The sequence below is a fragment of the Tupaia chinensis genome, unplaced genomic scaffold (assembly GCF_000334495.1).
Source record: "Tupaia chinensis unplaced genomic scaffold, TupChi_1.0 Scaffold000164_1, whole genome shotgun sequence".
NCBI classification, from domain to species: Eukaryota; Metazoa; Chordata; class Mammalia; order Scandentia; family Tupaiidae; genus Tupaia; species Tupaia belangeri.
Genome location: NW_006159638.1, coordinates 782,089 through 797,947, shown reverse-complemented (window position 1 = coordinate 797,947; position 15,859 = coordinate 782,089). Strand labels below are relative to the sequence as shown.

Below are 15,859 nucleotides of genomic sequence, written 5' to 3'. Positions count from 1 at the left end.
TAATTGCTCTGAAGTTAATGTGGAATGAGAGAGATCTTAAATCAGTTGTTTCTGGTGTTCTATGGGTTGCAGTAGGCAATTTATAGGGTATCCATCAAACTCACAACTTCCTTCTCTGTTCTCCATCTAGAATAGGATAGGGACCCTTGAGTGAGACCCCACTACCACTCAAACCAAATTTACTTAGATCAGAGATAGCCATTTAATACAAAAAGAGTCAATCACATTCTTTCTCACAGCACAATCCATTTTTATTCTAATTTAAAATGTGTCCAGTATCTATACCATTTTTTCATGTGGCTTTGTTGTTCCTCCCACTAGCAACTGAATGTACTTTCCTCCCTCTTGATATTGGACTTGGTCTGTGACTTGCCAGAGGAGTGCCAAAGGATCACCTTGAGCAAAGGCATTAGATGTGTGTGTGATGTTGGGCTTGTCTTCTCCAGTTCCTACCTTACTGTGAGAATACACCACAGGTAGTAGGTTTTCCCATGTGCTCATCCAAGGAAGATGAGAGGTACATTGGGCAAACCTGGACACAATCCATAGCTCAGAGTCAAGCCCACCCAAAAGCAGCCTATGGAGCCCATGAGCAAGAAATAAATTTTCTGATTATATAACCTGAATCTGAATGGGTTATTATTCAGAATTATCACAGAAATAGATGACTGATACATCTGTTCTTGAAACTTTACAATTAAGATGAGAGACTAGGCTAACTCCATGGCACAATGGTAATGTGCTATCAGAAGCCAGATCCTTTTAAGAGAGAGAGATTGTTGCTATAGGATGCATGCACTTGCCAGAGAGACAGAAAGTGAGAAATCACACCCCCCCAGGGGGTGACCTCTGTGTTGGGCTTCCACCAATTAGCATATTTTCAAGGTCGATCCATGTCACAAAATGTATCAGTACTTTATTACTTTTCATAGGTAAATACTATTCTATAATATGGATGTTCTACTTTGCTTATCTGTCTACCCACTGATGGATATTTGGGTTGCCTCTATCTTTTAGTTGTTTTGAATAGTGTGGTACAAATGTTTAAATACAAGTATTTGTTCAAGTACTTGTTTTCAAGTCTAGAGGGTGGTAAATTTCTAGGAGTAAAATTAATGGATTATATGGTAATTCTTAGAAGTATCAAGTTTTTGTGCTCAGGTGCCAAAGCCAGTCTTGGTTCCTACACAGGAATTCTTCCTTGGATTTCATAAGTAACTCCAAAATATATTCAATAAATTCATTTTTGTTGATTTAGAATAGACATTTCTTACTTAAGTTAGTTAATTGCTATTATTTGCAATTTAGAAACCAAAACTAACATAGAATGTAATTTTTAATTTCCCATCATGATATTATAAGAAAAATATGCTAAAAAAAAGTTTTGAAAGGTACTTAGTGGGGTGATCCATCCCCTGTTGATAGTTATCAGTCAGGTGAGTATCTTGATGAGATACTTACCATAAGGTTGTTGCTTCGATTTCCACTTACCTTTCAGGCCAAGAAGCATAAGATCTTGCATTCAGAGCATATTCCAATTCAAAACGGCTCCGTAGAGCTGCCACATGGCTCCGGCCAGGCCCTGCCCGACTGACCAGGCAATCAGAAGAAGAAGAAGGTGACAGAGACCCACTACTATTACTTGAAGCAGGAGACATCAGCTGAATAATGGAGAGATGATTTGAATTGTTAAATAAATCTAACAAGAGTTAAGGCATAGAAGACAATGTGGATTTATTTTAACTTGCTATTCTAGCATTTCTCACATTTAAATTTCTGTCCACCTCAGCTTGCTTCTGACTTTTCCTTTCAGCCTCTGATGGCAACACCTGGTTAGCTTAATTTACTTTTTTTGACCCAGTTCTATGCTGAGAGCTGACCTATTAAACTTATGCTTATCCCTCTGAAAATACTGTAGGCCCAATCAGATTCATAAATACACATTTCAAAAGTTATTATCCAATGATCAAAAGATTCTTCACATTCTTTAGTATGGCAATAAAATTCATGGCAGAGTTCTTTTAAATCATAGCTAAAATTATTCCCTTTACATAAAATTATTCCCTTTACATAAAATGGATTTACACACTTTTCCAAGAACACATCTATTTGATAAGACAAAGGATGCTTTAATGTCTGGCAACTGCCCCACCATAGGGAACAAGGCCAATCCCTTTGTCTTATGATAGTCCTTTAGATGTTTAAAAACTGTTGGACTCACCCTAATTTTCTCTTCATTGCAATTAGCACCCCTGATTCCTTTAGTTACTTCCCACATTAGATTTTCAAGTTATTCAACACTCTGATCTCTCACCCCTAAAATGTGTTTTCTACTTTTAATTTCCTTTTAAAGGCTCAGGGACACAACTGGGTCCCATTTTGTCTAGCCATTTCAGAACAGGAATGATCATGTATTTTATTCTGTAGTGAGACAACCACTTCATAGTCTATCTCCTAATGAGAGTATTATTCACTAACATTCATGATTCTCTTAAATGATGTTTATACTTTAGTACTTTTATTATTGTTTCATTGGCTCACTCTGGTCTAGGATATTATATTTATTTCTGTTAACTTTATTTTTGTTAGAGATGTAATTTTACTTCATCCTCCAAGTTATTCTAAAAATATTCTCTTCCCTTACAATTTTATTATATCATATGTGATGAACAGCATTCTTTATTTTTTCTCCTGAAACTTTTTTTAAATTAATTAATTTATATTCATCCCCTAATCATCGTCACAGCATACAAAAAGTGGTTTCCCATCCAGAATATACTGCATAGTGGCTTAATCATGTATGTTATCATCAGTAATTTTCCATTTCTAGTTTCACATATATATATATATATATATATGTGTGACTTAAAGCCTGGAAACAGGTTAGTATTCTGTTCAAATAGCAGGTACATGAACCTATTGACAGCTGAAGACAGGACAAATACTCTTAAAACCGGACAACAAAACCTAGAAAAAAAGCAGCAATATTTTAGTCAAAAGTCACAGAATGCTATTTCACCAGTTCGGTCTCATGTACTTTATCTTCTGTTGTGGTTCAATCTTTCCAATTGAATTCTGGGATATAATATTCAACTCCATACTTGTCCCTACAATTAAGTTGGCTATTTTCTTAGTTTTTGAACTCTTATTTCTGAGTGACTACATTTAATTTTCCTGACATAGCACTCCCTTGAAAACTTCCTGGAGATCTGGTCTGGTGCTGGTAAATTCTTTCAGGTTTTGTTTATCTGAGAATGTTCTTGTCTTTTCTTCCCATATGAAGAATAATCTTGCCAGGTACAGTATTCTCGGTTGAAATTGCTTTTCCCTTAACACTTTGAATATATTTTTCCATTCTTTCCTTGCTTATATTGTTTCCGATGAGAGGTCTGCTGTTAGTCTGATGGGATAGCCCTTGTAGGTAACTTGTTGTTTCTCTCTTGCCAATCTTAGTATCTTGTCTTTCTCTTTGGCTTTCAGTCTGGCTATAATGTGTCTTGGAGAAGATCTTCTTGGGTTGATTCTATCTGGGATCCTTTGTATTTCTTGGGACTGGATCTTTGAATGCCTCTCTACGTTTGGAAAGTTTTCTTGCAGGATTTCATGGAATAGATTATCAATGCCTTTATGAGACTCTTTGCCTTCTGGGATGCCAATAATTGAGATGTTCGGACGTTTGATGGTATCTAGTATTTCTCATGTATTATTCTCAAATTTTTGGACCTTTGTCTCTGCCACTGACTGGAAATTGAAGAGTACAAATGACAGAGCCTTATGGAACTCCCAAAGTCAAGTCTCTTTAGGCTTATTCTGGCTCATTAATTAGTGCAACACAGTCCAGCACACTCTGCAGAGAGCCCATTCTTCTCTCTTTGGAGGAGAGTACAATAATAATTTTGATCATATAACAAGACAAGCTAGTTTAGCAGATCCCACCATTGTCCTTTTTTTCTGGATCTAAAGGAATCTACCATCAAGTTAGAAGTAATCTTACCCAAATATGAAGATTCAAGGTGAGAAGATCCTTAGAACTCAAACCTTGAGATAACTGTTAACAGCCAGCAGCCAGCACCTCTAACAGGTGCTGTTATCATAGATATGACTGAAGCCACCAAATATACCACTACTTCTACCCTCTTTCTGTATATTCCAGAATTTAAGAAAAGGAGATTTTATGTCTCAAGGCTGAAGCTTCCTTCACCACAAAGATCTTACTGTTTAGAAGTTTGAAAAAAAAATCTCATGAGACAGAGACCCTCATCGTGGGTGGCAACTGCAGATATGGAACTCCTTTTCTTAGAATTGGTTACAGTGACTCTTAGTTGAGGTTTGTTTTAAGGAGAGGATACTTAGAAGATTCCACTTGTCATTTAATTGTGTGATCCCAGGCTGATGTTGCTTCCCCTAATTTTGGCCTCTTCTCTTCACATGCAGAATAATAATCCATATGTACACTGTCTTTCCACTCCTCCAGTGGCATCGTTTGCATTTGGGAATACATTAGTTTTGAATTAGTGCTTGTGTTTTAGCTCTTTTGCCTATTTTCAAACGCTATCTCCTGACCAGGTGGTATAGAACATTAAGGCAATTACAGAGAAAATTAAAGCAAACAGTTCTGTATTATTAAGAGAAGAAAATTCCATTAGCCTGATTACCAACACATATTACTTTATGTAATATATGTGTGGTGTGAAAGCAATGCCCCCAATTCATTTGTGGATTTATATTAGTCATAATTTTTTTTCATTTCTTATTGCAAATAAGTGGACAATGGCCTAACATTTTAAATTTGTTTCACTGTAGGACATTTGTATAGAAAAAAAAAAAAAAAACTTAAAAAATTACCTTCTCATGTATTTGTAATACTTTTGAATTTTTACATATCTAGTTCTTAAGCAGAGCATGCATCATGACTGTCCATTTTCCAGCCTATTTATTTGTTGAAAGGGCCCAAATTCACTCTGAATTAGCCTTTGCCCCATAGATGAAGCCAATTCTTTTTTTTTCTTTTTTTGGGGAAGTTTTTGCTATAGGGTGCATGGGCTCGCCAGAGAGACAGAGAGAGAGAGAGAGACAGAAAGAGAGAAATCACCCCCCAGGGGGAATGGCCATGCCATAATCCCTTCTCCTCCATTCTCCTCTCGGGATCTTAGGCACACACACACACGTGCCTGGTTTAAGTTTACGCTGCCGGCTCCAGGACTCAAACCGCGGTTGACTACATGGCAGTCCAGCCACATAGCCAGTACTGCTGGTCCCAAGCAACCAATTCTTCCCCACCTTAAGAATTTAATGACAACAGCAAATGTTTAAGGAGTTCTGGGCCCTCTTAAGTGGTACCATCTCACTCATTTCCTGACGTCCTTGGATATTCAGGGCTTTTTAATGGACATGTTTCAGAAGCTAAAGCTCTTACCTCTATGTTGCAGAGACATTCTTCTAACTTTGTAACAACTTCAGAAAAGTCAGGTCTTCCCTGTAAATAGAGAAAAGACTTTTTTCCCCTCAGAATAAAAAGGAAGAAACTCTCTTTGGGTTTTAAAATTGGGTATTTGCATTTGTAAAGAATGAGATTAATAAAAGTATATTTTTATTTAAAATACACTTGTATTGAAGTATTAATTGAATGTTCATTTGCTGTTCGTGGAGGAATGTTGAGTCTCCCTCTGATAAGAGTTTTAAGTCAGAATTTGCGACTACATTCAGATAATGAAATAGTGGAAAAGCTTTAATTAGCTTTGCATGTTTTGAAATGGCAGGTTTTCTCTTCAAAATGAAAGAATAAAAGTGAATACTAAAAACTATTAACTATCTCGGTACCTTCAAATATGCTGCACACTGTATCTGTAGGAAAGACCTGCTAAAACTAATTTTATAATTAGCTTCACTTTTGAAAAGACCATCTCAGATTGAAAACTAAGATCAAGATAGAAGCCTGATGACAATGCCCTATTTTAGGATTTAAGATAAGCTTTGACCTTCAAAAACTGCCTTTAAAAATATTGTCCATTATGAGCCTCCAGGTTACATAAGTTTGGTTAAACAAACATTTACTGTATTCTGACTATATGTTAAGTTTTGTTCTAGTTTCAAGGGGTGTAAAAATGATTACAGATCTATAGGAAAAATTCTTGGACTTTTAGAAAATATTGGTCTTTTATGAAGAAATTATATGCCTTTGTTTGTCAGATCCCAGGTATTATATATCCTATCATTTCTCCCTTTATGAAACTTTCACTGCCAGGAGGTGTGGAGCCCAATTTAACATTCAAGTGCAGTAACCAGCTAATTTAGATTCTTGGTAGAACAATCTCTCCCTTAATATCTAGCCCTCCCCTGAGGACACTGCTTTCCCCAGAGCCCTCTCAAGTGGAAGTTGTTTTCCCTTGAACACTCCTTGTACCTTTAGGTTGGTGAGGGCAGCAGTGGGGTGAGAGACAGCTCCTGCATTCTTACTGTCACTGCGGCTTCCAAATAACTTCTCTAAACCCTACCTACCTTTCTCATTCTTTGAAGGTTAGGAAGACTGACTCACCATTATGCTCTCTAACACAACTGGTTTTTTTGTTCTTACATGCAGACAATCATCACAACAGCCTGACTTCTGGATTCCTTCGTTGCCTCTCCAGTGAGTTTGTCCTCCACCCTCCCTTAGTAACTCAGCCTCAGGGTCATGTCCTAGTCCCTGTGACTACCAATGCCTCAACCCTCCATGCTCTCCATCCTCTCAAACTCCATTGGACCATTCTCTGGACCTTCATTGCTAGCTCACTTTAGCTAGAACTCTGACTCTAATCATCTCTGACCACAGGCCATTTTACCACTTGAAATAAAAACTTTCCATTCTGAGTATTTTCAAATATACCTTAAAGCAGATGTTTTTCTATCATCGATTTAACTATTCATCCATATATCTACATAATCTATTATTTTCCCTGCATTTCATTGACAGTCACTTCCAATTATCATTCCTTTCCACAGAGCCTCGACTTCTTTGCCCTATCTTGCATTTCATAAACTACCAACAAAAATGTAAACTTGATTATATCCATTAAAACTACTCATGAGAACAATACCCCAAGGTCTCCCTTTAAAATCACCTAAGCACAAATGGATCCTGGGCACTGCCCAAAGAGATTATTACATATTTCTAGCCTATACACTCTCTCATATTCCATATGACTATTTTGTACCTTCTCAGCTCTTCTCCAGCCTCTAGCTTCCATTACCACATTGACCCACTCACCTATGTGCAAACCTACGTAATCTACCTTCAATTTTGTTTCTATGGCTAAATGGTGCTCCTTCTATATCTGGGGCCAATTTCACTTGTTCACTTGACCAATGATTTTCCCCTCTATTTTTGCATCATCTGTGTTTCATTATGTTTTTATAAGAATTATTTTATTTAATTTTATTATTCTTCAATTTGACTAGAGAAAGAGAGAGAGAAAAGAGTGAGAAAGCAAGCCACCAGGTCTGGGACCCAAACTGTAGTCGGCCATGTGGGAGTACAAGCCCCCAACCACTGTGCCACCTGCTGGCCTCCCTCCTCACTATTGCGTAATCCCCACCATTATACAGATATACTATATATTCTTCCATTTAAAACATAACAAAATAAAGGTCTTGACTCTTCTTTAAGCCACTGTTTATAAGAAAATTGCTCTAAAGAATTGTCTAAATTTATTGTCTTTATTTTCTCCTCCCATTTGCCCTCTACCCTATATGAACTTTCTCGTATAGAACACTCAGTTAAAACTGCTCTTGTCAAAGGTACAAAGACCTCCTCATTGCTAAATTCAATGGTTAAGTCTCAATGCCCATCTCACTTGGCTCAGCATTAAATATAAGTATTCCTTTGACTCGAGATACTTTTTTTTTTTTTGAGAGATTTTTGCTATAGAATGCTTGTGCTCACCAGAAAGAGAGACAGAAGCAAGAAATCGCCCCCCGGGGGAATGTCCACACAGCAATCCCTTCTCTTCCATTCTCCCAGGATCTTAGGCACATAGGCACACACACCCAGTGTGAGTTTAAGCGGCTGGGTCTGTGACTCGAACTGTGGTCAACCACTTGGGAGTCCAGTGACATAGCCATTACTCCAACTGCTGGTCCCCTGAAATACTTTTCAACTGGCTTTGAGGTCAATGTTTTCTCATCATTTTTCTCCTCTCTCACTACTTTCTTCATAATCTCTTCTTTTGGTTTCATCTCTTGTCCTTGCATTTAAATTTTAGATTGCCCCAGGACTCACTCTTTGAGTCTCCTCACTTTTATTTAGAGTTAATTCTTTGAGAAGTTAATCTGATTTTATGCCTTTAAAAAAAGAAAAACTCCCAAATTTCCATCTGTAAACCATTTTTCTCCTCTGAACTCTTAGCTCACACATTTGATTGATTGCATTTGTAGTCTTTGTTTTAGTAAATAGCACATCCATTCTTCCATTTGCCAAGGTCAAAAATCATAAGGTAATATTTGAATTCTCTCTTCTTTGTGCTTGCATCCAGTCCACTAGCAAGTCACATTGGTCCTACCTTCAAAATGTATCCAGAACCTATATGGTCAAGTAACTTATACTAGATCAACCTTCCCACAGATAACTATAAAATCCGGACAAAAATGAAAATTTCATTTTGTATGCTGTAATGATGTACAGTGAATGAATGTAAATAAATAATTTTTTTTTTTAAAAGAAAAGACTTGAGGCACTGGAGAGTGAGTAAAAGCAGCTAGATTTATATGGGAGTGACTTAAAAGAAAGGAATAGTATAGGAGTGAGGTATTTTGTTTTCTTTTGTTTTGTTTTGTTTTTAAAGTTTTTGTCTTAGGGCACACATGCTTGGGGGAGGTGACAGAGACAGTGAGAGGGAAAATGAGAAATCATCCCCCAGTAGGGATTGCTGTGCCATAATCCCTTCATCTTCATTCTCTTCCCAGAATCTTGGGCACATATGCACATGTGCTCAGCATGATTTTGAAGCCACCAGGTCCAGGACTCAAATGCAGTAGGACATGTGGGAGTCCAGCGATATAACCGCTATGCTATCTACTGGTCTCTAGGCCCATCTGTATCTTAAGACACAGTTAAAATTCTGATGATTTGCTTCTTTAGAAAACTAGAGGACAGAATTCAGGGTACCTAGAAGGTATTAGCTGTTGTTTTATAACGAATTACTACAAACTTGGTGGTTTAAAACCATGTTCATTTACATGACACAATTTGTCTAGGTCAGGACTCCAGTGTATTAACTGGGATCTTTGTTCAGAGCCTCATCAGACTGAAATCAAAGTGTCAGCTGGCACTGTGATGCTCATCTGAGGCTTAGGGGCTCTATCAAGCTTATTGGTTGTTGGCAGAACTCATTTCCTTCTGGTTGTGTGACTCATGTTTTTGTTTGTTTGCCAACTATTTTCCAAGAATAACTCTCTACTCCTACAGGATGCTCACAGTCGCTTGCCATGTGGCTCCCCATAGGTAGTTCATGTCGTGGCTGATTACCTTTTTCGCCAGCCAAGAAGGACACATGTCTCTGGTTTCTTTCTCTGTGATCAGCTGGTGAACATGCTTTGCTTTTAAAGGGCTCACCTGATTAAGTTAGGTCCACCAAAGACCATCTTCCTTTTGCCATATGATGAAACATAGTCTTGGGAGTAATATCTCATCACATTCAAAGGTTTTGCACACAGGGGAGGAGATTATACATGGCACCTATGCCTGAAGACAGGAATCCTGTGAGCTATCTTAGAATCTTCTTCATCACACATGGGCACAAGCAAGTGATAGGAGACCCTGGAAGAAGCAGCTCTGGAATCTGTATGTCAACTTTGCCTACCTGCCTGCCTAACCTAACTCTGCCTGCCTAACTCTGGTTAACCCAGGAACCACACAGGGATGAGTGGACTCTAAATAGTCGGGTAGGGCTAAAAGGAAGAAAATGAGATTGGATCTGCTGCCTCATGTAGGGCATTGTTACTATTTTTTCAGACTAGAATTGTTTAACTCTTATTCTCTATCTATGGAAATCCACTGCACTCTGCAAGGCCCAAACAAGTTCCATTATTTTTTAAAGCATCCAAATGATTCCAAAAAAGAAATTTCCTCTTTCATTTAGTATTACTTGTTTTCTTTTTTTGTATTATAGCTAGGTATTTATTATTTCTCTAAGATTAGCTAGAAAGTGCTCTGAAGGTAGGCAATGGTTTATTTATTTTTGTATATCAAACATTTCCCACCAGATAGATTATTTGAGCTCAAATTTGTCAAATTAAACTGGATCATTATAATGAAAAAAATCCAGACTCTCGTCTTTGTCTAAGCCACATTGTCTCCTTATATATCATTACAATTGCCTTATAACTATCTTTGCTGCTTCTGTTATTTGCCTGTTTAGAAATTCATTTCCAACACAGTAGCCAAAGTGATCATCTAAAAATGTACTTCAGATCAAGAAATGATACACGAAAGTCTCCAATTACTTCCCATTTTAGTGGAGTAAAAACAAGAACCTTTCATGTGTGCTATGGATTGGGGACAAACCATCTTTCCAAAATGGTTTGTCCCCCTAAGGTTCATGTCCTAGAAGCTTGATCCCCAAAGTAATGGTGTTGAGAGGTTTAGGAGGTGGGGCCTAGTAGATGGTATTTGAATCTTGGGGATACTGCCCTGTGAGTAGATTAATGCCTTTTTTTTCTGGAGGGAGTATGTTCTTGCTCTTGTGAAGCAAGTTAGTTTACAGAAAAGCAGGAGAGTGGGTTGTTACAAAAGTAAGATGGCTTCTCACAGGTTGCTCTCTTTGCATGAGCCCATTGACCTATTCCATATCTTTCCAATATGTTCTGATGTCAGCATCACAACTTTGGACTTTCTAGCCACCAGACTCATGAACAAAATTGTCTGTTCTCTTAAAGTACTTGGACTCGGATATTTTTATTAGCAATAGGTTGAACTAGAACAATCTGTAAGGCACACAAAAACCTGGCCTTGCTATTCTCTGACTCACTCTTTCTCTTGTGCATTCCAGTCTGGCCGAAAAACTTCCTCTTGTTGAGCCCATAATACCTGCAGGGATTTTTCACTTGATACTCTCTTTGCCAGGACTCACCAAAGCCTTCATCTTCTCCAGCTCTTTGTTCAAAGTTACTTTATTAGAATTTTTCCTTGTCTACCATTGTACTAAGAACCCCCAAGCTAATTAATGCTCTTTACTCCTTTCTTGTTTTATTTATTCCATTGCACTTACCACTATAAGACTTACTACATATTTCCAGGTTAATTTGTTTCTTGTTTGTATCCCTTTGTAGAATGTACAGCCTATGAGGGAAAGTTTTTGTTTGCCATTAACTGTTCTACCCCCAGATCCATAAGCAGTGCCTAACATACAGAATTTGCACTAGAGATATTTGCGGAATGAGTGATAGAATTAATGGTTTTTAAGAAAATAATTTTACCTTTTATTTTTTTATCATTATAACTTGCTTCATTAATTTGTAACAAATCAATTTGTTATAAATAAATTATCTTTTTAAACTTGTACTAAGAACCCCCAAGCTAATTAATGCTCTTTACTCCTTTCTTGTTTTATTTATTCCATTGCACTTACCACTATAAGACTTACTACATATTTCCAGGTTAATTTGTTTCTTGTTTGTATCCCTTTGTAGAATGTACAGCCTATGAGGGAAAGTTTTTGTTTGCCATTAACTGTTCTACCCCCAGATCCATAAGCAGTGCCTAACATACAGAATTTGCACTAGAGATATTTGCGGAATGAGTGATAGAATTAATGGTTTTTAAGAAAATAATTTTACCTTTTTTTTTATCATTATAACTTGCTTCATTAATTTGTAACAAATCAATTTGTTATAAATAAATTATCTTTTTAAACATAAAACTCAAATTGTGTTAATATTTCACTGAAGTGCTGAAAAAGCATTAAAAATCATAAAATTTAACATTAACTAAATAGAGAATCTCATTTAATTCTCACAATTCTCTGCCCTGTAGGAGTTTAGTACTATTTCTGTTTCCAATATTAAAAAGTAGAAAATAAGAAAAATGAAATAATTTACCAAAGGATAGAATGGTCTGTAAATGACAGTGGAACTTATAATCTTAATCTTTCATATCCCCTCTCTTAGTGTGGGATCTACATCTGCAAAGAATAAGAATTCATTTTTCATTGTGTATGATTCAGTGCCTGAATTTAGTTTCTGCATACTAGAAAGGACACTCAATTCAAAGGTAAAAGACTTGGTTAAATCCTACTCACTATGTAACTTTGGGTTGTTTATTAACCATTTTGAATTTCTACTTCCTCAGCCTCAAATTGGGTTGCAGTAGTAAGATAACTAAATAACAAAATGTTTGCATACAAACACTATAAACTGTAAAGTATTTTGCAAAGTAACGTAAGTTTTTTTAAGTAGTCCATACAAATGGCTGTCCCCTAGAGCTCTCTGAATTTATGGTCAAGTGATTTCACATTTTAGTTTTAAAACTAAGGATGCTAGCCATTTACCTCATTAAAAAATAGGGATGTTAGCCAACTTGTGAGAATACCAAGGTGCTCATTTAAAAAGTGCAAATCATAAAAATGCCTCATGAACCATATATGGTGAAATCATGGAGAATGAATGCCAAGATTATGACGGGCATCGTCCTCTCCTTTCCTTACAGGTGGGTGGCCCATTCTCCTTGCTATTATGCTGCGGTTGGTGGCAGCTTGCCCTGCATCATGTGTGGTGTGCGTCAAAGATGTTACCCTCTGTCATCAGTTAACCTATATAGCAGGTTATAAAACTAATGGCTACAAAGCAGTGGTGAGTGTACCTGGCAAATTTGTTGCCAAAGTGTTCATTGTCCTAGCTGCCCTCTCGGTCAAGTCTGGAGGAGGTAACTTTTTTTTTAAAGAATTATTTTATTTAACTTTTAATTAATTAATTAATTAATTGATTTGTTTTCATTTGACTAGAGAGTGACAGAGTGAGAGAGAGGGAAAGTGAGAAAGCAAGCCACCAGGTCTGATGCTTGAACCACGGTAGGTGATGTGGGAGTCCAGCACCCTTAACCATCATGACAAACGTAACCCTTCAGTGACTAAAGAAAGACATTGATAACAGTTTTATTTTCCTCTTCTGGTGGTGTTATCTCACTAGTTTCAGATCTTCAGGGTGTTTTGCTATTGCAAAAGAATACCACCATTTCATACAGCTACACACACACACACACACACACAAGTAGATCACTTTAATTATATTTTTGTCTACACTTTGTACAGATTTGAACCCTACCACCAGCTGGAAGAAATAACACAAATGAATCAGAAACCTGAACTGCAATTGCTCAGCATTAGTAAGATTAAGTGATGTACCAGTGAAACAGATTATTATCAAAGTGCATCTCATTTTGAAAGTCTGGTCTTTTTTTATTGGTGGTAAATGAGCTGTAGAAACGCTAACAAGATACACTGCCTGTATTCATTACATATTGCTTGCTTAAGTCAACAATTTAATAAGACACCTTATTAACAAATTTGAGGAGAATGTGATTTACATTTTGATATCCAGGAAGAGATAAACAAGCTATAAGCTCTGCCAATGGAAACTTTTCAGAAATAAGTCTGAGTTAAGAGAGAATGGAGAAAGATGATTTCTCCTATTTCCAAAATGCTGTGACTCTATGAGAACTAAGAGGTAGATGTTATTGTCATCCCTGACAGCCAGGGATAATTTCAAGATTGGTTGGTGAGTTCACCATTTCTGATCAGTACTGGAAACACTTAACACTAAACCCCTACTCTCTAAAATGGATTTTCTGACTTCCCTACATTTTTTCCCTCATCAGTGATAGTTTGTTTTCCAATAACAAATCTTATCTACATTGCTACCCCTCCATGCCCTCCTTTTCACTTACAGAATGCCACATTTGTGGGTTAGATTTCATAAACACAGAGAAGTAAAGGGGTGACTTCTGAGTGGAGTTTCTGCAGGGTCCTGGCTAAGAAGTAATTGACAGAAATAATAGCCTGCTCATTCGGAGTTGACAAATCCCTCAAGGACAGGAGACCCACAAAAACAAAACTCTTCCATCCCATATAGAAAACAATGATGAAAAGAACAAAATGTCAAACTGGCCAGAATTAATGGAATTCAAATAATCAATAATAGATGCTAAAAAAATTACTATAATTTAAGCTTGTTTGTGCTGCAAGGATGGGAGCAATTCTTCCAAGAGAAGCCACTCTGAAAATCCTTTGTCTTTTACATTGTTTTTATCTCTTTGTTTCAGCAATGCATTTGGAATTTCCTGAGGGAATTGTAATTTGCTTCCCCCGTGGTTCACTGTTCTAATATCACCTGTAGACCTCCCAGGGACAATGGACTCCTCCATCCTTATGACACTGTCATTTGCAGTCAAAACAATTTTAGCATGATAAAGATGTGTTACAATAACTCCTGATTATAATACATCTTTATTGAGTTAAAATGCTTTGATTTCTAATGACAGAGCAGTGATAGCTCTGAGGTGATTATGGTGAAGGGATTTAACAGTTGGAAGCCCTGAGTACCACCTGTCATCACATGATGGACTTCATTGGAGGGAACAGATATTAGACAGGAGGCCAAGATGGCCCAGACTATAATGAGAACCCCACTGACAGATCCTCCAGTTGTCTGGAGAAAATATAGATCCTTACCAAGTTGCCAGCTTTTAGCCTGGAGCTAAAAAAGCGGAAACCAACGCTCCTTCTGACTCTCCCCACCCCACCCTATCCCACACCTTTATGTTCAACAGAAAAGATAATTGACACCACAGCATAAATGCACATTGCTAGTGGAAAACTGGTTAGGAAGCTAGGACACAGGCTCAGCTCTTAGGTGAGTCGTACTGGGGCAGCAGGGCTGGAACAGGTCAAGACGCAGCCTCAGACTGAAGGAGCCTGAAAAACGACCTTCGAAATAACATCAATGAAGATAATCCCAATGATTTAACTTTGGTATCTAAAGGAACAGATGGGTTTATATTTCTCAAACATGTCATAGTAACAAAGAATATAAAAATCTATCATTCTGATAAACCGCCAGCTTAACCTCAAATTTAGCAATCAGGGAATCATTTTTATTTGGTTTATTATCTTAGTGATAGGATTGCTCAGAGGGTAGTGATTCTGTTCCCCATTGAACTCCCTCTCCCACTTTGTGCATCCTGCTTTTAGCTTCAATTTTTCTTCCCACAGCTGCTCCTGTGGCCACGAAGGTTTTAATAATCACTGATGGATACCTCTCCTCCATAGAGAGCACCAATCTGTCTCTCTTGTTTAATCTTGCCCTGCTCTCTCTGAGCAGAAATGGCATCAAGGACATTGAGGAAGATGCCCTGCATGGCCTTACAAAGTTGCGGACGTTGTCGCTAGAGCACAACCGACTATCCAGCTCCTCGCTCACTGAACTCACCTTCAGCAAGCTTCGCAGCCTGTAGGTTTTGGTGCTGAGCAATAATGCCCTCCGCACCCTGCAAGGGTCCTGGTTCCAAAACACCAGGGGCCTGACCCAGCTCCAGCTGGATGGGAATCAGATCACTAATCTCACAGACAGTTCTTTCCAAGGCACACACCTCCACAGTCTCAGGCATCTGGATTTATCTAACAATTTTATTTCCTACATTGGGAAAGATGCCTACCGGCTTCTGCCTCAACTTCAGGAAGTGGACCTTTCTCGAAACAGGTTGACCCACATGCCAGATGTTTTACTCCACTGAAGCAGTTAATCCTTCTGAGCTTAGATAAGAACCAGTGGAGCTGCACTTGTGATCTCCACCCCCTTGCTTGGTTTTTAAGAAACTACGTTAAGTCTTCTG

The 15,859-nt window shown here is 37.7% G+C and overlaps 2 protein-coding genes across 2 annotated transcripts in view; one reads left to right on the top strand and one right to left on the bottom strand.

Annotated features, from left to right (window-relative positions):
- The window catches only part of TNNI3K (TNNI3 interacting kinase), a 341,139-nt gene that overhangs the window by 65,913 nt on the left and 259,367 nt on the right, over positions 1 to 15,859 (bottom strand). Inside the window, exons 22-23 of the mRNA XM_006146037.2 lie at positions 5,417 to 5,476; positions 1,492 to 1,661 (exon numbers count right to left, since the gene is read on the bottom strand). Of these exons, the coding sequence (XP_006146099.1) occupies positions 1,492 to 1,661; positions 5,417 to 5,476 (230 nt within the window). The remainder of the gene's footprint in view (positions 1 to 1,491; positions 1,662 to 5,416; positions 5,477 to 15,859) is intronic.
- The window catches only part of LRRC53 (leucine rich repeat containing 53), a 21,394-nt gene continuing 18,240 nt past the window's right edge, over positions 12,706 to 15,859 (top strand). Inside the window, 3 exon segments of the mRNA XM_027770881.1 lie at positions 12,706 to 12,793; positions 15,240 to 15,743; positions 15,746 to 15,857. Of these exon segments, the coding sequence (XP_027626682.1) occupies positions 12,706 to 12,793; positions 15,240 to 15,743; positions 15,746 to 15,857 (704 nt within the window).